The following is a 26391-nucleotide window of genomic DNA, read 5'->3' on the forward strand; positions in this document are numbered from 1 at the left end:
CCAACATTCTAGCTACATTGCCCCCCTCATACTCTGCCATCCGAGCTGATCGGCCGGAGGGCAAGAGGGGTGGAGGAGTGGCCTTGATAGCTCGCACTGATCTCCACTTTCAGATCCTTCCCTCCCCCCTTATTCCGGAAGTGGACTACCTGGTAGCACGCTCGACCTCATACCAGACACCTTTGACTTGTGTTCTTATTTACCGTCCCCCCCAACTCACCCCTTCCTTCAATTCCAGTTTTCAAGATCTCCTGGCCACACTGGCGATAAATAATTCATCAGTTCTAGTCCTAGGGGACCTCAACTTCTGGCCCAATGACCCCGCTGAAAACTCCCACTCCAAGGACTTTACTGACCTTATGACCAGTCTTAATTTCATACCCCACATCCACAGTCCCACTCACATCCATGGTCATATGTTGGACCAGATCTGGGCTTTAAATGTCCCCACATCACTTCCCATCGTTTCCCTCTGCCCCTGGTCGGATCATTCAGTTATTTCATTCTCCCTTGCCCTAGCCCCTGAGGCCAAACCCCTACTTCGCAAGAATATCTGGATCAGGAAATGGGGCAAAGCTGACATGCCGTCCTTCTGCTCGTCCTTGGCCGAGACCAGCCCTGACCTCTCAGGCCTCACAGCTCCAGTTCAGCTGGCAACCATTAACAACTGGCTGACCCAATCGGGCGACGAATTCGCCCCCCTGAGACGGATTACGGTTAAAAGGGCCCATGCAGCTAATAGATGGTTTAACCCAGACCTCAAGGCGAAAAAGCTAGCTGCACGGAGAGCTGAGCGAACTTGGAGGAGAGCTTACTGCCCTGTACTGAAAACTGCATATCTTTCTGCCCTCCAGGCCTATAAAAAAGGCATTCTCGAGGCCAAGACTAATTTTTACTCCAACAGGATATTAGCGGCAGAGTCCCAGTCCAAAGAAATTTTCGCCACTGTTCACGAATTAGCCTCATCCGATAGAGCCACGGCAACGATCCCCCCTTCCCAGCATTTATGCAACTCTTCATTGAGAAGGTTGCAAAGATCAAAATCAACATACCCCTCCCTTCACCAACATTCGTTAACCCCTCTCCTCCACCCACCGCCTCTAAACTGACCAGTATTCCTCTGTTGACCATGGACTCACTTCCTCCGTTGCTTCAACTGGTAAAGTCGGGCTCCCCCCTGGACTTCGGCCCCGCCCACGTCCTCAGAGAAATTTTCCTGGCTTGCCCTACCCCTCCCCTCACACTCCTTAACGACTCGCTCAGCAATGGTGTTGTCCCCAACTTTCACAAAGCACCGGTTGTTATTCCAATCTTAAAAAAACCTGGCGCCGATCCCTCATCCCCTTCCAATTATCGTCCCATTTCCCTGCTGCCCTACTTGGGAAAGGTTTTGGAAACCCACGTCACCAGCACCCTGAGTACTTATGTGGAGGCAAATCATTGCCTCTCTCCCCGCCAGGCGGGCTTTCGACCTCTACACTCCACGGAGAAGGTAGTGATTTCGGTAATGGACGGACTTCGCGAGGGCATTGACACCAATCTCCCGCAGGCCCTTGTCCTCCTGGACCTGTCCGCCGCCTTTGACACGGTGGACCATTCCATCCTCCTCACCCGTGTCAGGGCGGCGGGCATAGAGGGCTTAGCCCTCTCATGGCTTGAGTCCTTCCTGTGCAGCAGGGCTCAAGCGGTCCACCTTGCTGGCTTCACTGCCGCCTCCCGTAAGGTGGAGTGTGGCGTCCCTCAGGGTTCCTCACTTTCCCCCCTTCTGTTTAATCTATACATCTACCCCCTCATTTTTATGTTACAGCAGCTGGAGGTCACGGTGTTTAATTACGCCAATGACCTCCAGCTAATCTTCAATCTTTCCCACTCCCCCTCGTCCGCTCAGAACGTTCAAACTGTTATGTTATTCATTCAGGACTGGATGAACTGCAACCACCTCAAGCTTAATCCAGACAAGACTGAGCTGGTCTTGACTGGAGGTGGTTGCAGTCCATGGTCCCCATCTTTTTGGCCCTCATCACTTGGTGCCCCCCCACTCCCGGTCCCTGAAGTTAAAACCCTTGGGATTCTGCTTAACTCTCAACTTTCTGTGCACTCCCAAGTTAGTTCGGTGGTATCCTCCTGCTTCTTCTCTCTCAGCATAATCAGGAAAATATCCCGCTTTTTCTCCCTTCCGGCGCTAAAGGTTATTGTAATGGCTATGGTGCTCTCGCGCCTTGATTATGGAAACAATCTACAACGGCGCGCCGGCCTACGCCATACACCGCTTGCAGCTAGTGCAGAATCAGGCTGCCCGCCTGATTCACGGACTGCCCAAATTCCACCGAGCCACCCCATTGCTGAAGGCACTGCACTGGCTGCCCGTGAGAGAGCGGTCCTTATTCAAAGTAGGCTGCCTCACCTTCCAGGCCAGGATGGGCACTGCTCCCGAGTTCATCTGCTCAGCGGTCAGTCCCTACTTACCAGGCAGAGAACTCCGCTCTACTCACATGGCACTCCTGGCCATACCCCGTTCTAAGAAAAAGAAAGCTGGCGGGGCGAAATTCGCGGCCCTTGCACCTGTGTTCTGGAACTCCCTTCCCCTGGCACTCCGAACCTCATCCTCTTATTTAGAGTTCCGGAAAAGCTTGAAAACTTTTCTTTTTTCTAGTGCTTTTGCCACCTAGTACGTCCTCTCCTGCTGCTGTTTGCTGGTCGTAATCTTCAAAGCGCCATGAAACCGCTTGGTATAAGAGCGCTCAATAAATGTTTTTAAATTCAAAATTTAATTCAAATTCATTAAAATCATTTTAGAGTTTGTACACCATCACCTTTCACATCTTTTACATGGATAACAGCGATCTTTTCTGTACTCCTCTTTTCCACCTGCTCTTCAGACTCTCGGTTGCTTATTTCCCTGTAGCTCACAGATGCTAATTTCACAGGAAAGCATGGCTATTCTTTTTTTATGGAGTAGGGTGTAAAGAGAAGGAACGGGCCTGGACAAAAACCACATTTTTCTAAACCTTTTGAATCTATATGGAAATGTTAACAAATAAAAGTGAAAACAAGCATTCCAATGGGAAAATCGTGCATGTGCACAAAAAGAAATACATGGACGGTTGACCACTTCTCTAAGCACATTATCAACAGTAAAACACTTTCTAGAAGTCGCAGCGCAGGGGCCAGGGATTGAATGAGAGAGTAATCAGTAGCTTCCTTTACGGCGCAACACAGTCCCTCCTCTAGAAGACACGAAGAGAAGAAGTATGATCTACAGCCTTCATTGAGACTGATTCATGGAGCACATGTGAAAAAAGAGAAGTTATGTGCAGGATCATCAGCAAACTTAGCCTCCCCACCCACGCCGCTCACCTTTGTTCCAATGCTGCCAGCAGAGCGTGTTTCAAGAAAGACTGAACAAACACGCATTGAGATAGGGAAATGCTACAAGCATGGCCGGAGGAAGTGAACCTGTAGGGAATTGAGAGGGATGGGAGGGGAGAGGGCAACACAGGGAAAAAAATGTTTTCGCCCCAAAGAAATGACCCGCTGGAGTTGCGAGTTACGTGCGGAGTGCAGGAAACTTTACCTCCACACCCCCTCTCAGCTATTTTCCTAATGCTGTCAACAGAGCATGTTTCTAGAAAGGCCGACCAAGCAGGCAATGAGAGGGGGTGGGAGGAGGGCTAATTTTTCCAGCAGTAGGTGTCGAGCTGCAGGGGCCCTAAGAAGGAGTGAAACCCATCAAAGCCTCATTAACGTGCAAATGGTCTTTCAAAGACCCATGAAGTGCTCGGGTGCGGCTGGGAAGCTGTCTTAGCCCGGGGGTCCACACACGACGGGGGTGCGGTGGGGGAGAATGGTTGAAGCAGAAGCCCTTTGACCACAAAGGGCTTTGCGCGCCTGCAACAGCATGTTATTCCTCTGCCTCCAGCCTTGATTTCGCGCCGCTCGCGTTTTAAAAGCGGCGACGCGAATGGTCTCTTAGGGTCTCATAGAGTGCGCGCTGAATTCAGGACGCTGCGCGCCTTAGGAGACCTTCGTGCGCGCGCCCCCACGCGCGCAGCTTGGTGGGAACAGTGCCCACATGTTTCTTCTTCAATTGAATTTTATAGCTGTTGTCATCAGGAAGCTTGTGTTTGAATGGCAGTTCAGCGTGGATATGTTCAGTATCCGGATTGATATAGAGGTTTTTTTGTTACGGGTCCAATTGGGGTGGTACAATGTCCATGCTCGGATCAGACTGTGGTACTGGCAGCTGCTTAATTTTCGGCACCGAAGCTTTCGGTGCCAAGCTGCAATTTCCTTTCGGTGCCGGTCTTAGGTTTCGGTGTCAAAGGTTTTGGCTCGCAGACCATTTTATGTTTGGATCCCAAAGGTTTCGGCTCGGAAGTGGGTTTTGGGCCAGAGGATCCCGAGCCTAAATGCTTGACAGAGTGTATACAGAAAACTCAACAGCGGCTGACCAAAGGTTCAGAACCTCAATCCCTACATAAAAACAATAAGTGTCCTGTGCATCCACTTCCTGAGCTTGCCTCAGTTAAGCTCAACTAGCATCAGGCGAGATAGATTCTGTTGATAAGAGGAAGGTGCACCAGGGATGGAGTCAGAGACATCAAATTAGTCCAGCAGTTTCCTTTATTGTAGAAAAACGTCTTAAAAATTAGACATCAGCCAACACGTTTCGTTCCCTTGAGGGAACTTCATCAGGGCTGAAAACACATATATATATATATATATATATATATATATATATATATATATATATATATATATAAAAAACATAACAAATATCAACATACACTACCCAAAAAAATACACAAACAGAACATCTTAGACAAAGTGTTTCGGCACCGAGCCAGAAGGCGGAGCACTAAAATAGTTTTTTCAGTGCAGACCTTGCCCTGAAGGCACAGGTGGTGCTGAAGCCTTAGATTTTCAAGGGATGGTGGAAGGTGGGGAGGGGGGCGGGGTAGTGGGGGTAATTTGGGATAGGGTGTTCCGCTCTCACGTCCCCTTGACCCTGCGGCACATCGTCGTCTTAGAGGACGATCTGCCACTCTGCCTCGGAGTTCGATGCCGCTGAAGCATCTTGTTATTCGGCCGCAGAGACTTCCTCTTGGTTGAAGATTTTGCCGAAGAGATCCGGTGTGTCGTCCAACTGCTGTCGCTGATTCTCTCGACATAGAGCCCGATAATCACGGAGAACTTTTTCAATCAGAAGAATAGACACGCTTCGCAAAACTTGTTATTTGTGGTCGGGGACAAGCACAAGTTACAGACCTCATGTAGGTCCGTAAGCGGATATCTCACATGGCACAGGGGCAGAATTTGAATGGAGTCCATTCCATCAACCAGGTGCCGGACCGACGCGGAGAGGCTGGAAGGCCACCCGTTAAAACTGCAATCAAAACTGGAGATTTGTTGATAAGTTGAAGTGCGGAGAAAAGGGAACGCCATCGAAAACAAGACCTTTAACACCTTGGGTGCTTGGGCTATTCTCCTGTGCTGGAGGTCAATGTAAATGGGTGTGGTCATGACGAGCTGAGCTCGTCATGAGCACACGAGCACCGTGCATTATGACGAGCTGTCATGAGCATCGAAGGGGTTAAGGGTAGAGTGGATTGCGCACCAAGGGGAACCTAAGGACCGATTCCAAAACAGAGCGCAGCAATACACTTCCGAACCCGATGGTGAAAAAAAACAATCTTACAATGGATTTGATGCCCATGCGCACTATCACCAAAAGGAGGAGTCACCTTACCTCGTGACTGGAAAGACTTATTTGAAGAAAAACAACTTGAAAACATCTGGACCCAACACTAGATGGCAGGAGTATGCAAACCATGTGATCTACAGCTCACATGCCTCGAACATAGGATTTTAAGTCATGAAAGAGGAAAGTTCGATATGAAGCTTTGAGAAGCACTCCAACAGTCACACCTATATAAGCTCAATAAACATTTTCAAACAACATTTTAATAATGCTTACACAAGAAAACTACAGTGTTAAGAGCAGTTGATGTTCCATATGAACCAAAACAATAACATTAAAGTACTTGTGATAATACAAGTTTGCTATGACAGCAATACATCAGTTATCTCCCATACGTGCAGTATTGAAAGTAGAATTTTAATTCTCTGACCAGCATTTTCTCTGAAAAAAGGGCATGGGGATTTCATTGCATTGCTGAATTCATACAATAAATTTCAGAGAAATCAAATGTACAATACCTGTTGTGCAGTGATACTCTGAATAACATTCTTCTCTACCCATTTCACCATGTGGTCTTGCTCCCGGCGGAACTTTACGTGCTGCATGTTGACTTGATAGTCTAAGCGTTTCTTCACCTCATTGTAAACTGTGAGTAGTCTTTCCCGATAATTTGAGTCGAGTAGCATGACAACGTTGTTCTACACAATAAAGAAAATGTGTCATTGGAATACAAACGGAAAACACCTAAAGTCATATGGATGGTCGGCAGAGACAAAAATTCTGATCAAATCTGGCCCTTCCTACCACAAAAACAGAGGATGAAATATGTAAATTCAGTGGCAGAGCATTTGGGGAATGGATAAATATCAGGTATTAAAATGTCTAAGAGTTGAGTAGAGCAAATGTATAAATTCAGTGTTAAGATGGAACGTCTTTCTACATTCACAGCATGCCAGGGCACCATATAGCCAATAGCTTTCTGTTTAATTCTATACACAAACGCAAAGATCACTCGTCATGCGGAAACCTAAAACAAAATATATAGACAGAACTAGGATTCCAATTTACATGTACGACTTTCTCCCATACCAACGGTGCTCAACCTCAGATTATGTTATATTTGCAGATGTGATTGTTTGCAGCGGTTTCCTGGCTGTGGATATTAAGAGGGCAAGTGAATCCAGCATGCTTTCAAGGTCAAGTACTTAGAACGGAGCTATTAGCCAGTTACAGCACTTTATAACATCAACACTGACTGAGAACGTTCCTTTTCTCAACAGAAGGATTACACTTACTCTCTTAGCATCAAAAAGGTAATGGCGCCCCTCAACACGCCACTGTTCTTTGTTCTCATCTGCAATTGCCTGTTCAAGGGCCTCAATTGCACAATCTTTCACCTCTTGGGCTTTAGCAACTTTATCCTAAATGGAGTGAAAAGGAAAACATTTTACAGTACGATATGCTTTAACTACAGAGCACACACTGCGTTGTCTAAACAATAAGAATAACTTCCAAATGAGGCCATTTTACAAACTCAACAGGGATAAGCATAAATCCTAGCCCTTCGTCACTGGAAGGTTCATGAACGTAAAAGTGTACACAGAGGTGCGAACCTAGAACATTTTAATAATACTCATTTAATACATAGCCAATGACATACTAGTTCTAAATAGCCAACGTCACACTCTGTTTGCTGATCTCTTATTAACAAGCATTGGCAAAGCCAATAGATCTGGCTTATTTAATGGCCACGTGTGCTTCTGTCCATGCTAGAAGACGTGATATTTTTGGATCACAAGGAAAAAATATTACAGTAATTCACATGCACACAGACAATACCAAGATGCACATAGAAAGACAACATGCAAACAGAGACATGTAGTCAGAGAACAATCAATCAATCAGAGTACTTGTAAAGCGTGCTACTTACCCGTGAGGGTCTCAAGGAGCTGAGGGGAGGGGGGTGCCGCTACTGCTTGAAGATCCAGGTCTTGAGGAGTCTTCTGAAGGCGAGTAGGTTTTGGGTCTGCCGTAGGTGTTTAGGGAGGGTGTTTCAGGTCTTGGCGGTGAGGTAGGAGAAGGATCTGCCGCTGGAGGTTGTTCGTTGGATGCAGGGAACAGCGGCGAGGGAGAGGCTGGCAGAGCGGAGCTGGCGGGTTGGGGTGTAGAAGCAGAGTCTGCTGTTCAGATAGGCTGGTCCGGCGTTGTGGAGTACTTTGTGTGCGTGGGTGAGGAGCTTGAAGGTGATCCTCTTGTTGACGGGGAGCCAATGTAGGTCTCTAAGGTAGGGGGTGATGTGGCTGCGGCGGGGACCGTTGACGATCAGTCGGGCGGAGGAGTTTTGGATGCGTTGTAGTCGTCGTAGGTGTTTGGCTGGGACTCCTGCGTAGAGTGCGTTGCCGTAGTCCAGTCTGCTGCCGACGAGGGGCCTATGTCACCGTTTTTCTTGTTTTGGTCGGGATCCACTTGTAGATCCTGCGTAGCATGCGGAGGGTGTTGTAGCAGGAGGAGACAGCGTTGACCTGTTTAGACATGGAGAGGGAGGAGTCGAGGATGAATCCTAGGTTGCGTGCATGGTCGGTGGGTGTCGGTGCTGTTCCCACCGGTGCCGGTGACCACCAGGAGTCGTCCCAGGCTGAGGGGGTGGGTCCGAGGATGACAAACTCCGTCTTGTCCGAGTACAGCTTCAGACGGCTGTTCCTCATCCAGTCGGCGACGGTATTCATTCACTCGTGGAGGTTGTTGGCGGTGTGCGGGTCCTTGGTGAGGGAGAGGATGAGCTAGGGGGTCGTCAGCGTAGGAGATGATATTGAGGTCGTGTTGGCGGGCCACTTGTGCAAGGGGTGCCATGTAGATGTTGAACAGCGTTGGGCTGAGGGATGAGCCCTGGGGGACGCCGCAGATGAGGACGGTGTCCTTGGATCGGAAAGGCGGGAGGCGGACGCTCTGGTTTCTGCTGGAAAGGAAGGACGTGGTCCAGTCAAGGGCCTTCTCTAGGATTCCGGCTTCTAGGAGGCGTGTCTTTAGAGTGCGATGGCAGACCGTGTCGAATACGGCTGACAGATCCAGGAGGATGAGGGCTGATGTTTTGCCATTGTCTAGTTGGCACCTGATGTCTGCGGCGGCGATGAAAGCTCTCTCGGTGCTGTGGTTTCGTCTGAACCCGGACTGGGACGGGTCCAAGATGTTGTTGTCTTCCAGGTGGCGGGCCAGTTGCATGTTGACGATTTGCTCGATGACCTTTGCTGGGAACGGGAGCAGGGTGTTGATTTCGGCTTGTTTCCAGCTTTCCGGGAATGTCGCTGTTTGGAAGGAGTTGTTGATGACCTTCCGTAGTTGGGGTGCGATGGCAGCGTCTGCTTTGTTGAATACGTGGTGTGAGCACGGGTCTGACGAAGATCCTGAGTGGATGGAGTTCATGACCTTGCGTGTCTCGTCGTCGTTGGACCAGGAGGTCAGGCGGTTAGCGCTGGTGTCAGATATACCCAAACCTATTTCTGTGATTTGAACCTCAAGTAATGTAATTGCATTTATATAGCCCTTCCTACCCCCTGATGTGTTAAAGAGTGTTTTTGGCAGGTAGCGCGCTACTCCAGAACCCAAATTAGAAGGCACAGACAAGCTCAGAAGGGCCTCATATACTTAATATGTGCTATGTAATGAAGCATGCGTGCAAAGCAGTTTTTTTTTGTTTTTTTTAAAGAAATATACCTATTTTCTCTTGTAAACATTCACTGTGAAAAGCCATACAATTTGCCAAGTTATTATGTCAAAGAGTAAGCAACAGTAGCAGCTACTATTAGTGGTCACTACTAAAGGACATCCATGCCTCCATTTTTTTCATACACTTTTTGAAAGATCTGTGGCAGGGTGTCCAGATTTTGAGACGCAAAAACCAGGTATCTCGCATCCACATGCATGTATCTTAGATCTACAAGTACAACCTATATGAACTCAGCAGATCTACTTCCCCTGCACCTGCATGTTTAATGAGGACAGCAACTACACACCAATATAAGCAGATTAGATCCACAAATATCAATAAGTAATCATCAGAAATTCGAGCTCTCAGCCGATGTAGTGGGACAGACATTAATAGGCTTGAAATAGACAAAGCTGGACACTATGCAGGATCAAAAGGTGACAGACAGCAACTGCATGAATGCTAGAAGGAACAGGATTCATATACAAGAGAACATGCATCCTACTGGGACGTCATACTCCGACTGTTGGAGAAAAGTGCAGGCCCATACCCTTTTCAATAGAATAGGTGCCAGTGCTTGAAATCTGTAAGCTCCTGACAATATATAGCAGTGGACCGGAGACTATGCTGCTTGTAAGCCTTTGGAATGGGGTTGTTGGACGCGAAGGCAAGCTGAGTGTTCAAATTTAAATCTGCTTTCTCTGGCAACAGTCTATTCCCAGGCACGATTCTGCTGGAGAGAATGCATGGTCACAGACTGACTTGGCAGAGTCTGCAGGAGTGACAGATCAAAGACTGAGTGGCACTTACAGGGTAGTCACATTTCGGCCTGCCACAAAAATACCACAAGGTTTGGGACTGCAAATTCAGCTTTTTTAGCCGCTAGATTAGTCATCCCCGATTGCAAAATTATTGAGGTCTGAAGTGTACACCTTCAAGAGAAACAGTCGAAAGGCCCCTCAGAGAGGGCAATCAATTACCGGCTGAGTAAGGATAAACCTAATAGCGTGAATGTCTTTTGACATCGTTGTATAACTTCTGGCTTCTGGACTGAGTAAATAATTCTTTGAAATCACCAAGATCTTTGATTTCTTCCAGCCTCCTATTAAACAGAGTTGCCTGAACAGGCATCTTCCAATTGGTTTCTGAAGTTTGAATTTGTATTATTCTTGGATACATGGAAAGTGCCTAGAACACTGGAACTGCTCTCCCTCTTGTACCCAGGACAAAAAAAGTGGACTCCCAAGTGCCATAAGGCTGACCTCCTATACACACTGCAGGGACACAAGAGACCTTTCCTGCAACCTCCCAGTTGACAAGTCATTAATTGGACCTGCCCTGGCCCGCTTGTGCTGGAGCTGTTCCTGAAGTCCTAGAACCCTATGCTGTGTTAAAGTGTACTCCTAACATCTCCTGAAACCTTGAACTTACACAGGTTTTGGTTGAAAAGAACTCCGGAGGATGTGGAACAACCTGCCAAGCCAATCAGATCCACGAGACCTCACTAAAAAGGTATACAGCCTCATGGAGCCCTCTCCTACTATAGTCTGCAGCCTTGCCCTGCTGGAAGAATAAAAAGCTCAAAAAAGTGACTAAGTATGAACGTAGAAATCTTCACTGGGCAAAGGCAGCAAAAGTAGCTGGCTAGCAAGAGACTTTCCCTAGGCACGAAATTCAAATTTCTCCCACTGTATACCTTTCCTCCAAAATTCAACAGTTTCACCAAGACATCGTCCAACACCCATCAGACAAAGTGGAGCCCTCCTTGGCCACAGACTATCGCCTTGTCCGGCTGAACACTCTGTGACTTCCATTTCAGAGACTAAGTCTAAAAGTTAAACATCTGACCGAGACAAACCTGGTTTCAATATCTAAGCAGTGCGCCACACTGAGAGGGAGACAGACCTAGACACAAAAGCAAAAAATGCTTGAGAACTGTCTTATGTTAAAGAAAAATATTTTACAAGTGCCATAAAGGACTAATTTACTTAGCAGATCTAAGATTCTCCAGTGGCCTGGAAATCGTAACCAACAGTTACTTAGTACTAGCATTTCTAGAAGGTTTGTGGACCTAAAACATCCAAAACATCTCTTAATATGACTATTACATAGACAAAGTAATGCATGCTCATCTGATGAGTAGACAAACTTTAGACCTCACTCCGAATAAGTTCAAATCTATCAGAGAGCCAAACAAGTCCGGATATGCAAGCGGAAAGTCTAAAACAGCGTATTCAAGAAGTGAGAATCTAGATCAGCTGTAGCATCCCTTGGACAAGGGGCTTTAACAAATGCAATTAGACCTTTTTGTTAAGATTGATTTAAACAGCATGGAAAAGGGCCAAAGGAATCCAAAAATACTTTCAGAAGGCCTCCGCTATGGGTCTCCAAATTAATTTTTTCATGTCGCTGTGCACCTTCTGACACAAAAAGCAGATTAAAATGCTCACATTTTTTTTTTAAAAGAGTCTAAGTTCAGAAAAAGAAAAACAAAATGGTGTATGGGCACTGCAGCTTAGGTTGTGGTTCATGTGTGCTGGTTCTTGGTTGTGCAGAGATTTGTAGGCATGGGTCAGAATCTTGAATTGGTATTTCTTGGGGACGAGGAACCAGTGGAATTTCTTCAGTTGAAGGTTATGTGAAGAGGTCGAGGAGGAGTCTGGCCGCTGAGTTCTTAATGATCTGCAGTCTCTTTAAGAGGTGTGTGTTAATTCCTGCATAGAGTACATTGCCGTAGTCCAAGCGACTGGTGACGTGGGCTTTAAAGACTGTGCATCTGGTGGAGACTGGGAGCTATTTGAAGATCTTTCGGAGCATGCACAGAGCGAGGAAGCACGCGGACAAGACTACGTTGCCCTGGTTCTTCATGAGGAGTTTGCTGACCAAGATGATGCAGAGGTTCCTGTTGTGGTCCATGGGAGTGGGTCCAGGTTCAGCAGGCCACCAGGCATCATTCCATGGGGAGGTGTTGTCCCAGACGACCAGTACTTCAGTCTTGTAAGTGTTGAACTTAAGGCAGCGGTCCTGTAGCCAGTCGGCGATGCTGTTAATGCACAGATGGAAGTTAGCCCATGTGGTGGATGGGTCTTCGGATAGAAGAGAGGATGATCCGGGTGTAGTCTGCGTAAGAGATAATGTTCAATAAGGTTTCGGACAGTGTTGGCTGGAGGGGGGTCATGAAGAGTTGAACATACTGGGGCTGAGGGATGAACCTGGTGGGATGCCGTAGATGATGTTCTTGAGCTCCGATGTGAATGGTGGAAGGAGGATTCTCGGTGTTCCTCCCGTAAGTAAGGATGTGATCCATTGGAGGGTGTTCTCTTGGATTCCGATCTGATGGAGCCACTTGATCACAGTTCGGTGAGACAGGGTTTAAGGCAGCCGAGAGGTCGAGGAGGATCCAGGTCGGTGGATGTTTTCTTGAGGAGGAGTTTGAATTTAGTGTGATTCCACTCATCTGGGAAGATGGCCGAGGCGATGGATGTGTTGAATATGGCTGTGAACTTTTGGTGCCGATGGTCCTGTTGCCAAGGTTGAACACGTGCTGGCGACAGGCGCCCGTGGGTGGTCTGGAGTGGTCACACGATAGAGTGGTCCATTCAGGTGAGCTCAGTGACATGGCTATAATTGACTGTTGCTGGCTGTGAAGATAGGGTCCAGCATGTGCCCTGCAATGTGTGTGGGGTCAGTGAATAGCTGGGTGAGGCTGATGTTGCTCATGCTTTTGAGAAGGTTTTCTGTGTTGGCGTCATTGGGGTCGAGGTTAAAGTGGAGGTCTGAGGAAGATGTAGTGGTCGATTGCTTGAGGAGCGGTGAACTATGGGATGGCGCCACAGAAGCCGGGGCATGGCCCTCGAGGTCTGTAGGTAAGGGTGCCTCCGATGGTGGTTTTGCCTCATGTTCCGAGTTGCAAGTTCCATGATCGGGTGGTGTCGTCCGTGGCGGTGGTGCAGTGGAGGGATTCTTTGCGGAAGATGGGGATCCCACCTTCATGTTTGTTGATGCGGTATCAGTGTGCTATCTTGTAGGCCTTGGGCGTGGCTGTGTGGATGTCTAGTGCGGCTGCAGGGTTGAGCCAGGTCTCAGTGAGGAAGACGTCGGGGATGAGGGGGTAATAGTGACGCAGATCTTGGTGTCGTGTTTGCAGAGCAATAGCGCATTGAGCAGGAGGCAGTGGAGTTGTCCAGGCGCAGTTGCGGTTGGCGCGGTGGCGGCAGTTGCGTGCTGGAGGACTCCAGGGTTGCAGGAGAAGAGGCAGTGGTGGCATGAAAAAGGTCCCACTGCTGAGCGGGGAGAGGTGCGGCAGCAGTTTTTGCAGCATCTGGTGTCCAAGGCTGTGAGCTCGCACCAATGTAGATGCGGGTGAAGGGAGATTCACGGTTCCTGGCACTTGGCGCACTGCTGCAGCCTCCATTAAGTAGGTCCTGAGGGGAGGGAGGTGCGCTGGGTGGCAGGAAGCGAAGGGGAAAGCAAGCATTGCGGAGGGTCGGCTCACTGGGACACCAAACAGAATACCACAATACACAGATTACAACAGCAGTGAGGACAGAAAACAATACTTATTAGGAACTAGGGCTAGGCTGGAAAGAAATGATAACATTACAACAGTAAAAGTGCTAACATATGAATGGTACTGAAAACAGGTGGGAGCAGCAAGCAGGTTAAGCGCGGTGCAGGAGCACTGGGATAAGCTATATTGGGAAGTACACAGGATACAATTACAGCAGTTGGCCAAGATATACTGTGTGTCGCTGCGCCCTTCCTTAAGTAGGTCCTGGAGTGATTGAGGAGCACTGGGTGACTGGAAGTTGCAAAACCGAGGTAAAGTGAGAGGCGGGCCGCCTCGCTGGGAAACCAAATAGAATACCACAATGCACAGATTACAGCAGCAGGGAAAACAGAAAACACTAATTAGGCATTGGGGCTTGGCTATGCTGGACAGAAAGGATACAATTGCAAAAGTAAAAAATCCTAACATGCACAGTACAGTAATGAAAAAGGGCAGGAGCGGCAAGATGGCTAAGAGAGGCACATGAGCACCGAGCTAAGCTATACTGGAAAGAACAGAGGATACAAGTATAACACTGGGCTAAGCTATACTGGAGAGTAAATGAAGGATACAATTATAACAATAACAGTAGGGAGCGGCAGTGGCACAAAACTGGCAGCATCAGGGAGACCTGCTACAGGCAGCCAGGGGGTAGTTGGCACAAGTTTGTATTATTTCCACGATCCAGCTTGCGTTTCTTTAATTACTGGTGGACCATTGCTTGCTTTGGCAAAGGAGAAACAACTGGTTTCCTTTATGAAACTCCTTTGCTTCTTGCAGAGAGTTGATTAAAGCCCTCCTTACAAACAGTGTGTGTAGGACACTTTCCGTCTGTGTCGTAGGTTCTTTGAAGAAAGTTCGTAGCTCTACACTTTGGTTAACATGAAATTGGGTCATCACTGTAGGCAGAAAGATTTGATTAATTCAGAGGACCACCTTGTCCCTGTGGATTTGCGGGTATGGTTCCTGTATCATCAGCGCTTGAAACTCGCAGCCTCAGCGTAGCTATGTGATCGCAATCAGAAAGGCTGTATTAAGAGTGAGTGATTTGTGCATAGGCTCAAACGGTTCAGTCGTAACTGTGTTTGCACGGTGTTAAAGTTCCACAATGGTGCTGGAACTGATCTTGGTGGTCAACTCTTGGAGCCTTTCAAGAATCTCTTCACCACTGGGGATGTGTAGTGGTTACCTGAAGTAACCCTGGTGTATGCTACTATTGCTGCCAGGTGTAGCTTTAGCGATGAGGTGAGTGAGGTTTGTTAATACAGTTTCTTATTCTGTCCTTTTGCTTGGTTTTCTTGCCTCTCTTAGGGTTTTCATGGTCCTTGGTAGAAGCAGTAGATGCCCGAATTCTAGATACTCAAGAGCCATGCAGCTACGCTGTGTGTGTCTGGCTCCGGTGGTACACTTTCCGGTCTTGAATTGTAAGCAGATCTCATTCTGTTTGGATTGTGATCTGTCCTCTGGACATTTCTGGTAGGTCCGAGTACCAAGTCTTCTTGGCCCAATGTGTGTCTATGAGGATGAGCCTTGTCCCTGGCTGTCTGGTTCTGTCCAGTATATTTGGAATCGGGATGAAAAGCGTAAGCAAATTTCTCTGAACAGTTTACTGAAAGGGCATTTTCCGTTGACTGGTGGTGTGGAATGCTTTAGGCAAACGTTTGCCATTTTGGGGTTGCGAACGAGTCTATAATTGGTGTGCCCCAGACTTTTAAGAATGTTTCCAGTGTCTCTTGTTTCGGTTGCCCGTTCATGGGAGATGCTGTCCTACCTGCTTAGTCTGTCTGTCTCAGTGTTTTGTTTTCATGGCAGGTGGGCTGTCTGCAGTGTGATCAGTCTTTGGCTCGCCCATATCTATACCGCCTGGGCTAGTTGGGACAGAGTGAAGGATTTTGTTCCCCCCCACCTCTGTTTGTTGACATAGAACATGGTGTTGTGTTGTCCATTTGGATAAGTACAGTCTGACCTATTATGTTCGATTGGAAAGGAATCCAGTTTGTATCTCCAGGTAACCGATGTGTTTTACTGCATCTGTGTTTTGTTCCAAAATACCCGTACCTTCAGGTTGCCCGTGTGTGCTCCCCAACCCTTGTGGGGTGTGTCCATTGTATTGGTCAGTGTAGGAGCAAGTGTGTTGAATGGTCTCCCCATGTTCTCTTCAGTTGATTTCCACCATAGAATTTTCTTTTCTGTGACATCCACAAGATTTACCCCCACCCCCCCTTGCTCCCGGTGACTTGAGACCATTTGTTGCAATCCATTGTTGAATGGAAAGCATATGCAATCTTGCATGTGTTATGAGTGGGATGCACAAAGCCATCATGCGTTTCATGACAGTCCTCACTATCAGAGCAACTGCTCTGGTAAAGACGAATCTGTTCTACGATAACCTCTGCTCTCTTCCGGACTGGATATGCTCACGCAGTCCTAGAGTTTAAGGTTGCTCTCAGTAACACCTTTACTTGTTCCAGTTATGGCGAGTATTTCTTGGGATTTATTGTGAAACCAAGGCGTTGCAGTGTGGCAATTACTGCTTGTACGTCCTTGTGACATCTTTCTTTTGATTGAGCCTTTACTAGACAGACTAAATACGGGTAGACATGGATTTGTCGTCTTAGGTAGGGCTGATACCGCAGCTAAGCACTTTGTGTAGATTTTATACCAAATGGCAGCTCCCTGAACTGGTGGTGCACCTTTGTCCAGAACAAATCTGGGGTATTTCTTGTGTCTTTGGTTCATGGATATGTGTAGATAATCATCCTTTAGATCTAGGGTGGCCATATAATCCCCCTTCCCTAGGAGTGGTATTACTCCTTGCAGTGTTGTCATCTTAAAGTGTTGTGTACGGATAAACTTATTTAGAAATCTGAGGTCTAGGATTGGCTTCAAAGTCACATTTTGTTTTGGCACCAGAAAGTAGGGACAATAGTTTCCCTTGCTTTTTTCTCTGGCTGGGACCTATGGCTCTCTTTGTGGAGGTTCTTGAATACATCTTTGCAATATCCATGACGAATTATGTTCCAAACTCAACTTTGAGGTACTTTTCCCCCCACTTGTGAATAATCCCCTTTTCCTGCCTCAGACAGGTGTTTCATAGTGGGGTTGGACGTTGCTCAAGTCACTTGCTTGTTGGTCCTCCCCTCTCTGGAAGGCTGGCCTCATCCCCTTCCTTTTCTTCACAGGGTGTTGACACTGGTTTGATGTTTGCTGCGTGGTGTGACGTGTACTGCCTTGTGGCTGCTGTCCAAATATGAAGGGTGCCCTACCTGCAGTCTCCTGGTTGCAGTTCCTCTTTTCCTGAAGGAAACCCTGAATTGCACTTCCCCCATTGCTTTCACCGGCTCATTATCCTTCTTGAATTGCTCATGGGTATCATCCACTACCGGGCTGTACAGGGTGTCACTTATGAATGGCATATTGATGATTAAGGCTTTCACCTTTGGCGTGAAGCCGGATACTCTGAACCTGGTTGTTTTTTTTGCAGAGTTTTATATAGCGCGAACTAACCCGAACCGAATCAGGTATCAGAGCGCTTTGCATATTTTCCAGTTACGTTACATGAGGACATACTGCTGGCAGTATCTGCTACATCTAATGTGGACTTAAGGAAAAGTATTAGCAATGGTTTTTCCTTCCTGCATTACTGCGTTGGCCCTCTTACGGTATTCCTCTGGGAGGTGTTGCATGAGGGAATCCATCTTGTCCCATTGCTGGTGGCCGTGGCAGTTCAAGAGAGCTCTGGAGTTGGCAATCCTCCCTTGGGAGCTGCTTCTCTCTCCATCTTTCTTTCCACCAAATCAAGTCTCTTACTTTTTTTTCTGGTGGAGGCCCGTGGATGTAGAGGTGTTGTTTCTTTGCCTAACGGTCGTCACTATAATTGAATCCGCTAGAACATTTCCCTTAATGTATTTAGTGTCCTGAGTGGAATGCTTGCACTCCTTTTCTACTCTTGGTGTTACAGCCCTTGCATTGACGGGCTAACAAAAAGCCGGCTTCCCTTGGTCTGGGATGCTAGGGAGCATGGGCAAGTATAGGTTTCTCTTTTCTGAGGGCATTAATGTTTCAAGGAGGAAACAGGAATCCTCATTTTCCTCCTCAAGCTGCACCCCATATGTCTCATCAGCCATCTTAATAAGCAATAGGTCGTCTGGTGGAGATGGTCTAGAATGCCAGACAGGTAGTCTTTTGCTTCAATGGTCAAAGGTTTGGCAGGAATATGGAATTCCTTCAAGGAGTCTTCAAATTCATTCTTCCTCTGCAGAAGGACAGCCATTTCGGCCTCGAGCCTTCTCTTCTGCCAGACATCAAGCGTTTTATGTTCAGCGTGGAGGGTCTGTCTCTTTTTTGGCACAGAGAGGTCTTGCCCCCATCAGTATTCATTGATCGTGATCAGTGTGGCTCTTTTGGTTTTGGCTGACCTTTGGTCCACAAGTGCTTTGAAGCCGAAGATGCCTTTTGGTATTTATTGCCTGAGGGCTTACCATCTACGCCTTTCGGCGGTTTATTAACCATGGATTTCTAGTCTGTCTTTCACCTCCTTTTCCGACGCTTGCCTCTTTTCGGGGTTGGCAGCGTAGATCTCGATGTCCGACTCCCCTCCATGAGCTGTGTCCACCTCATTGGCGTTCTCCTCGTCGTCACTGGATAAGCAGAGGTCCTCGAGCAATACCTAGATCTTCTGAGTGCTGGCCATTGTTTAGTGCTCTAGCCTCTGTTGACGTACCTTGAGAGTCTTCGGTACAAATACTGAGCAGGGCCAGTCTTTGTCCTTGCGGTTTTTCAGGAGACAAAGTTTGCAGACTTCCATTGAGGTCTCTGTGCAAACTTCTGGTGGCAGTTGGGGCCAAACTTAAAAAGGGTGTTGTCCATTACCCTTACCCGCCTATCTCTTCTTTATTCCCTGACCACGTGGTGAAGAGCAGCAGGGTCTCCCATTGAATACCCTTCTATGTTTGTTGCTCTTCTCGCAGCCTTTGCCAATTTTGTCAATTTCCTTACTTTTTTGATTCTTTCTCAAAATGTCTTCAGTGCTCCTCAGTCGTGCTACCAGACCTAACAGCGGAAAAAAAGAGTGAAGATGTGACTACGCACAGGAACTTCAGGAGCACCGTCTGACGTCACAGGGGATGAACATACCATTAAATGCTGGTTGCCGAAGCTCACAATAAAAAAACCTAGAACGATTCTGGACTTACATACTAGATGGCGGAAATAATGCACAGCATGTGAATAAAGAAAATAATTTATGCTGCAAAACATCTGGTAAATTTATCAGTTTGAACCGCTGTATTTTTATAAATCTGTTACAAATCTTAGGTACAGAATAGGCCATACAGTCTTGCTTAGGGACTATAAAGAAAACAGAGTACACACCTGGGTTTCTGTTCTAGAGCAGAACCATATAGCATCTTTCTCAGCAGTTTCTCAGCAGTTCTTGTATTTCTGCTTGCAAGATTGCAAGATTTTTAATTGTTTTTAATTGTTCCTTTTTGTACCCCTGGTACATTGGGGGCTTTGGAGGTTTTTGTTCCAAATCTCTGCAATAGCCTTGTCTTATCCTTAGAACGCACGTATCTGTGGTAATGGACTTCTAGTTGTTTAAGAAGTCCTTTAAACCCCCCTTCCCCACACACAGGTGTTTTGCCCAGTAGGCACTGTGTGCATGTCACTGTGATTAATCAGAGGCAGATCCTCAGGAGTTACCGCCCCTTAATATTCCACGGTCTCAAAATGGGTATTTGATTGCTGCCACTCTGTAGACTGAGAAAACTCTGTCTTTGTGCCAGCATGTTGTGAACCTTTTTTCCACAGCACGGATGGAGGGATTCCCTTTTTGAAGTAAACACTTACAGGGCTTTCACTGCGGTTTCAGGTTACTTTCCTTATTGCCTCCATAGTCGGATTCATCCACGGACCAAAAAGTTGTTTCCTGTGAGGGGCATGTCAATGATAGTTGACTGGATCGCTGGCATGAATCCAGAGATACACACCACGCACACCTCCTCAGAAATGTGCCCATTGCGAGCAGCCTGCACGCTGCGTCAGCAGGGTATAAGGCCGATTTAAAGTAGGAGTTGATAATGTTTTTGCCTTCTTCAACCGGACTATTAGTACTCTTCTGGTATTCCTCTGGGATGTGCATCCTCCCAGTATTGGTGTCATTTAGCAGGTCATAAAATCTGTAGCTACTGGTCTTTACATTCTCCTGCCTTCAACTTTTTTCTTTCCATGTCCAGCAGACTCCCTGTAGATGCTGGTGACATGCCACTCTTCCTCACATTGGTTACTCTCTGTAAGTCTACCTCAACAAGTCCCTGGATATATTTAGTGTTCCGAGTGCATGATCTATATTTATATTCTATTGAAAAAGTTACTGCTTTTGAAGTTGCTGGTTTAAAGAACACTTTCTTACCCTGTTGCAGAATGTTCGGTAACATGGGAAGGAATTATATTCTTCGGTACACAGGGCTAAACATTTCCTTCTTTCTCTACCTCCATTTCTACTCCAAAGCAGTTCGCTGCTTCACCAATGTTGGAGGTTTCACTGTCTTTCCTTAGTGGCTTTCACTCCTTCGCCTTTGCACTTTCTTCCTCAGAAGTCACAGATTCTTGTTGGTGCTTTTTCCACTGACCTATTAGGAAGGGAATTTTCCCGAGCACCCCCAACTGCAAGATTTTCCAGCATTAAGGGCTTGATCTTCTGTGACTCTACAGTTTCACTCAAAGACTAGTGCTGTGGTGTCTGAGGTGTTGGCCTGGAGGTCTTGCCTTTTGACACCTAGAAGGCATTTCCAGCATATGGCAGTGTAGGGTCTAGTCATAGTGGTCCTCAACTCCATGTGAAATAGCCACAAGGTCTGTGCCTCCGAGCTTCCTCAGCCATCCTCGATGTCAGACAAACCCATCTTTGGAGCACCCCCCCCCTTTTTGCTTCTCTAGCTTTGACAGCCAAGCCATGTTTGTAGTGGCCCAATGCGCATGAAAAAACAGCGAGTACATAAAATCATCCTCCTCCTTACTCTCTTGGAAAGCAGAACATACAGTCTTTATGCTGCTCCTTTAGGGCAAACGTGCTGAGGCAGTTCAAGGTCAAATTTTCAAAGCGTTTGAATACTCTAAAATGGCACCTGGCCAAAAAAAACTCTCTCCAGTGTCAGTCTCGAGTTACTTGTCTTGAGCGCTTTCAAGTTTTTACACGAGGTATGCACAACAGATTGTGACAAAATTATCAGGATCTTTCACAATGAGACCTCCTTGCCAATCTGGAAAAAAAATATTCTAAGCTCCTGGGCAAGCACATAGGCACTGTGGGGTTAAGGTAACACTCTGCCTGTGTTGATACTCACTAAGAAACGTCGTACAACAGAAACATTTCTGGGCCCAACCCTTAAAAGGCAGAAATGTGTAAAGATAATGAAACTAGGAGATATTTCATGCTGCAAAAACTTTAGTCGTTACATGCATTATAACTAAAAAGGGTTCTAATGCTGTATTAAGTATACTTTTAAGGAGGAGGCTCCTCCTCCTCCTCCTCCTCCTCCTCCTCCTCTAATTCGAAGGCGAGGAGCTGAAAACGCGGACACCGCCCCTCCATCACCTTCCCAGGGACGTAGTAGCAGAGCAGTGAGTGGCAGAGGCCGCGCATAGTGCACGGCATTTTGGACCTTTGTGTGGGGTTGTGGGTCTCCCTACAACTGAAAGCCACGATCGTGACCTACGCAGTGGTGTGCTCATCTCACACGGAGATGAGTGTGACCAGATCCGTGCACCAGGTTTGTCCACCACAAGGGAAGTTGAGTGCTTGTGCAACGGGTGGTTGCGCCATTATTCCTCCTTGCTCCCTCGCCTTGGGATTCACCTGATGACTAATGATCTGAGACTGGGACACCACACCACGCCGTGTTGGTGGCTGGTGGAATTCACCGCAACAAGCTTGGTGGGAGACGTCGCCCAACTCCAGGGGGAGATCCGAGACATACAGACATTCGGTAAATTCACTGAGCTCAAGTTGGACGATTATGGGGGGCACCTTCGGCGCAACAATCTACGTATTTTAGGGGGGCCGGAAAAAGCAAAGGGGCAGACCCCGGATCTCTTCGTGGAAGACCTTATCCTAAATCACCTACAGCCCAAGGGCCTCAGTAGATTCTTTGTCATCGAAAGGGCGCACAGGGTCCCTGGTGGTCGTCCAAAGCCAGGGCCACACCGAGTCTGATGCTACCAAGAGTACTGAATTTCCAGGACAGGGATGTGATCCTTCAGAACGCCAGAATGGGGGCTGCTTTCCGTTACGATAACGCGGACATCTCCTTCTTCCCGGACTTCACGCAGAGGGTGCAGAGGGAGTCTGATGCTACCAAGAGTACTGAATTTCCAGGACAGGGATGTGATCCTTCAGAACGCCAGAATGGGGGCTGCTTTCCGTTACGATAACGCGGACATCTCCTTCTTCCCGGACTTCACGCAGAGGGTGCAGAGGCACAGACGGACATTCATTATGGTTAAGAAGAAACACAAGGAGAGAGGCTTGAAGTACTCCATGCAGTTCCCGGCGCGTCTTCGTGTTGAGGCAAAGGGACGAACCTGGTTCTTCGAACAACCGAAGGAAGCGGCTGACTCGATTGAGCGCCGGACGGATCGAGCCTCAAATAATCGCAGTGGTGGTAATGAGAAAAGGTCCCAGCCCCACGGCCGGGGGTTGGATGGACGTTGTAACTCCGCTAAATGGACTGAATCCCAGGATGTACTGAGACAGGTAACGGGTCACGCTGTGTGGCCGATCTCCAGGTGGGGGGGGAGGGGGGGGTCTCCCCCCTAATGGTTGACACCTAGAACTGTGGTGCGTGACTCTTTGGGGACCTTCAGTTTGAGGGGGGGGGGGGGGGGGGGGGGGGGGAACAAGGGAGCGGTATGCAGCGTCCCTACACTTTCTACTTTTAGTTCACCAATAGGGTGACAGGCACCCTGCAAGTTTTCAAATGGGCCGTTCTACGCCCAGAGTGCAGGGCAGCAGGGTGGGGGGTTGGGGGTTTATGTTCGTTTGTAGTTATGGTTTTAACACGGCATTATGTTTTGAATCTATCGCAGAGAACACGGAGACTTACTCATTATCCAATGAGTGCACAGGGGGACAAAAATGCTAAAATATGGAGTTGGAATGTTAACAGGCTTGGGGACAAGATCAAACGCAGCGTGGTTATCCAATATATTAAATGTCAGGCCCCTGATATTGTCATGCTTCAGGAAAGAGACCAGGTCTATAATTCTTGTAAAGCGATACACAGATGGGGATATAAAAATGGTAGCACATGCAGGCTTTATTTCCAGCTCGCGGGGTGTGGGCATCATGATGAAAAATTCATTCGCGCTTGCTCTAAGTTCCACATGGATGGACGATCGGGGCAGATACATAGGGGTGACGGGCATATGGGAAGGGCGGATTATAACACGCTGGTCCGTTTACGTTCCACCAGGCTTGCAAAACACCACCTTTAAAGATCTAGGCGCTATTCTACTCTCCATACCAGATGGCCTGTTAGTCCTCCGGGGCGACTTCAACTCGGTTGTCTAGGGCACACTTGACCAACATCCCCCGCGGGAGGTGCGGCCATCTTCCCGCTGGCTGCCTGATTTCCTGAGGCCATGGTGTTAGCAGATGGGTGGAGAACAGATTGACATTATGGGGTACACCATAGCCTTTCCCACATACATTACTGCCTAGTCCCCGCCTCACAATGTACCCACATCCACGAAATCAAGCACTTAGCCAGGGGCATCTCCAACCACTCGCCGGTATGGATTCACATAGTCCTCAACCAGCTTAGAGTGGGAAGACTCGCCCCAATTAACCCATGATACCTTTGGGATCCAAAGATCCACAAAGACATCAAAGCCATAGAAAACTACTTCTTAGAAAATGAAGGGTTCGGGTCCTCATCCCAGACATTATGGGAAGCTTTTAAGACTAATCTGGGGTCAGGCCTTGTCTTTGATCTCTGGAATGAAGAAAGATAAACAAAAAGAAATCTCGGACATCAAGGCCGAGATCTCCACCGGTTGGAAAGAGACCTAGAAACTGGAATTACGCCAGAGAAACTTCACTCACTGAGCCTACAACAAGCTGCAATGCTGGGTAACTTTTTTTTAACAAGAAACACAAAACTGGCATTGCCCAGAGGGGGGCGGGGGAGAGCATTCCTTTGAAGTCTGAAGCTCTCGCTGTGGCGGGTCTGATGCGTGCGACAAATGGTGGTTTGTGAGGTGGGGGGGGGGCGGAAGGGATTCCTTGGGAGCAAATGGGTGTGAGGCTACGTGAGTGAGGCCAAGCGCGCGCTGGCGAAGCGTTACGCTTCAATAGATCACATGCATTGGGAGGAATCCGCTTGTTCAAGAGAGTTTGTTTCCCCTGCAATAGATTCGAGCTATTAATCCCTGCGGGATAGAATAGTTGAGACCTAAAAAGGAATAGAGGCACATATGACTGATCGGGGCACCAGAGCAAGCAGCATTACAGCCGTGAGGGGAACGGCATCAGAAGCACCTCACCTCTTGACACCCGCCGTGAGGGGAACGGCTTGCACATATGCCGCCAACCACCCGGTGCTGCAGCAGCTGGGGAACTACATCACCCAGCTGCCCCGGGCTTGGACGCGGACGAACTGACGCCTCAAACGCACCCGGAGGCGCCTTATCTACAGGGAACGCCTCTTGACCCGCAAGTCGCGCCCGGGAGAAGCCCGGGACAAGGGCGGGCCATCTGTGGCCGTCCGGGGCAGGAAGAGGCAGGGCTGGGCCACCCTTCTAAGATCCCGGAAAAGACCTGACCAGGTACTGTTGACTTTGACTTTGTATCACGAACAATGGGGAAACGGAAAAGTACGGAAGGGGGACTGAATGCTCCAATTAAAGTTAAAAAGCCAAGGAAGTCCAAGAAAGCCGTAAAACACGCAGGGGAAAACTGTCATGAGCCGCATTGAGGGGCTGGTGGAGGACTGTGAACTCCTACTCAGGACAGATGACTTGTTAAACGGGAATGTTGATGCAAATGAGGGGAGAGTTACTGAAGAGCTAAGGGAGACTGGTTAACATGGCTCTATAGTAATCCCGGATATGTTCTCAGGGAAAAAGCATGGCAAGAGTGTCCCCGCAGAAGTAACTGATACCCCATGTTCAAACGTGATTGTTAACATAGATTTAGAATCAGTAGCAATCTGCCCACCAGTAATTGAGCCTATTATAGTTTGTAAAAACAGGTTTTCTGTGTTAGCTAATACTGACACCCCTGATGCTGAGACTGTGGCCCAATTAAATTCACTATGTCCCCCACACTCGGTCCCAGGAATCGTGAATATGGAACAGCGGGGGGGGGGGGGGGGGGAGAGGGTGTATAGAACCCTCTTTGTCTTCCACTACTCAAGGGGCCAATAGTGTTGCCTTAATTAATATAGTAAACAAACTGTGTAAGACAATAGAGGACATGCATTTAAAGATTGAGGTTCTAACCAGTACAGTAAATAAAGCCATATCTGGGAGAGGTACATGTTCAAACTGCTGCATGGTAACAAAAGCAGGGTCTGATAAATCGTTAGCCCACCGTAATGAGTCAGGGACAGGTACTCTGATGAAGGGGGGGGGGGGAATAGAAATGAGCAAAGCAAGGAAGGAGCACTGAATAATGGGATGGTGAAAGGAAGTAAGAGGCCTTTGCTGGCCCAACCCAAGGTGGTAGTTGTGCTCCCAAACACAAAAGCGAGAGATATTTCATCTGCCCCTAAATCAGGATATAATGCCAAAACCAATACACCCCCCCCTTAAGGTAGGACGACTTTTTTTGCCACCAGAAGCAAATGACCTAGTGGTAGTTCTTACGGGTGTACCACCGTTGAAAGCTAATATCCATGAGTCAACTGAGGATCTAGTGAGGAAGACAAAACATTGGATAGATTGTAACCAGTGGGGCAATAACCTCAAAGTATCGCCTCACATCATGATGGCAAGACGCATAGCATGGGTAGGACCTAATGCAAAGGAAATTGAGGGCGACTGCTTAGTTGTTAACTTTAATAGAGTGGATTTAGCAGGGAAGATATGTAGGACCTCCCACCTTAGGGCTCAGGGGGGTATTAAGGTTTTACCCCTGACCTTTTTCTATCCACCAATTAGAGGGAAAAATCAAAATACTTTGGTCCCGAGGGAAAAACGAGGCCTAGGGGACACCCTACCCAGACCCGGTCAATTTGCAAACAATGTAAATAATGGGGGAATAGTATCTGGCCCTCAACTTGCAAGGAGTATAGTAAATGCGCGAGGGGAAACACAGATTGCATCATTTACCACTCTTGATGAGAATGACTGACTGGATATAGGGATTCTAAACAAGTGTAGTCAAAGTAGTAGCCATCCAGAGATTTCCAATCCCCAGGAGCAAAGTGAATTAAG

General features: G+C 47.7%; 1 protein-coding gene across 1 annotated transcript in view; it reads right to left on the reverse strand.

The window, feature by feature from the left end:
- Window positions 1-26391, reverse strand: part of ATP5PB (ATP synthase peripheral stalk-membrane subunit b) — a 96799-nt gene that overhangs the window by 25878 nt on the left and 44530 nt on the right. Inside the window, exons 5-6 of the mRNA XM_078644481.1 lie at window positions 6997-7122; window positions 6220-6399 (exon numbers count right to left, since the gene is read on the reverse strand). Of these exons, the coding sequence (XP_078500607.1) occupies window positions 6220-6399; window positions 6997-7122 (306 nt within the window). The remainder of the gene's footprint in view (window positions 1-6219; window positions 6400-6996; window positions 7123-26391) is intronic.

The sequence above is a fragment of the Lissotriton helveticus genome, chromosome 5_1, assembly GCF_964261635.1.
Source record: "Lissotriton helveticus chromosome 5_1, aLisHel1.1, whole genome shotgun sequence".
NCBI lineage: Eukaryota > Metazoa > Chordata > Amphibia > Caudata > Salamandridae > Lissotriton > Lissotriton helveticus.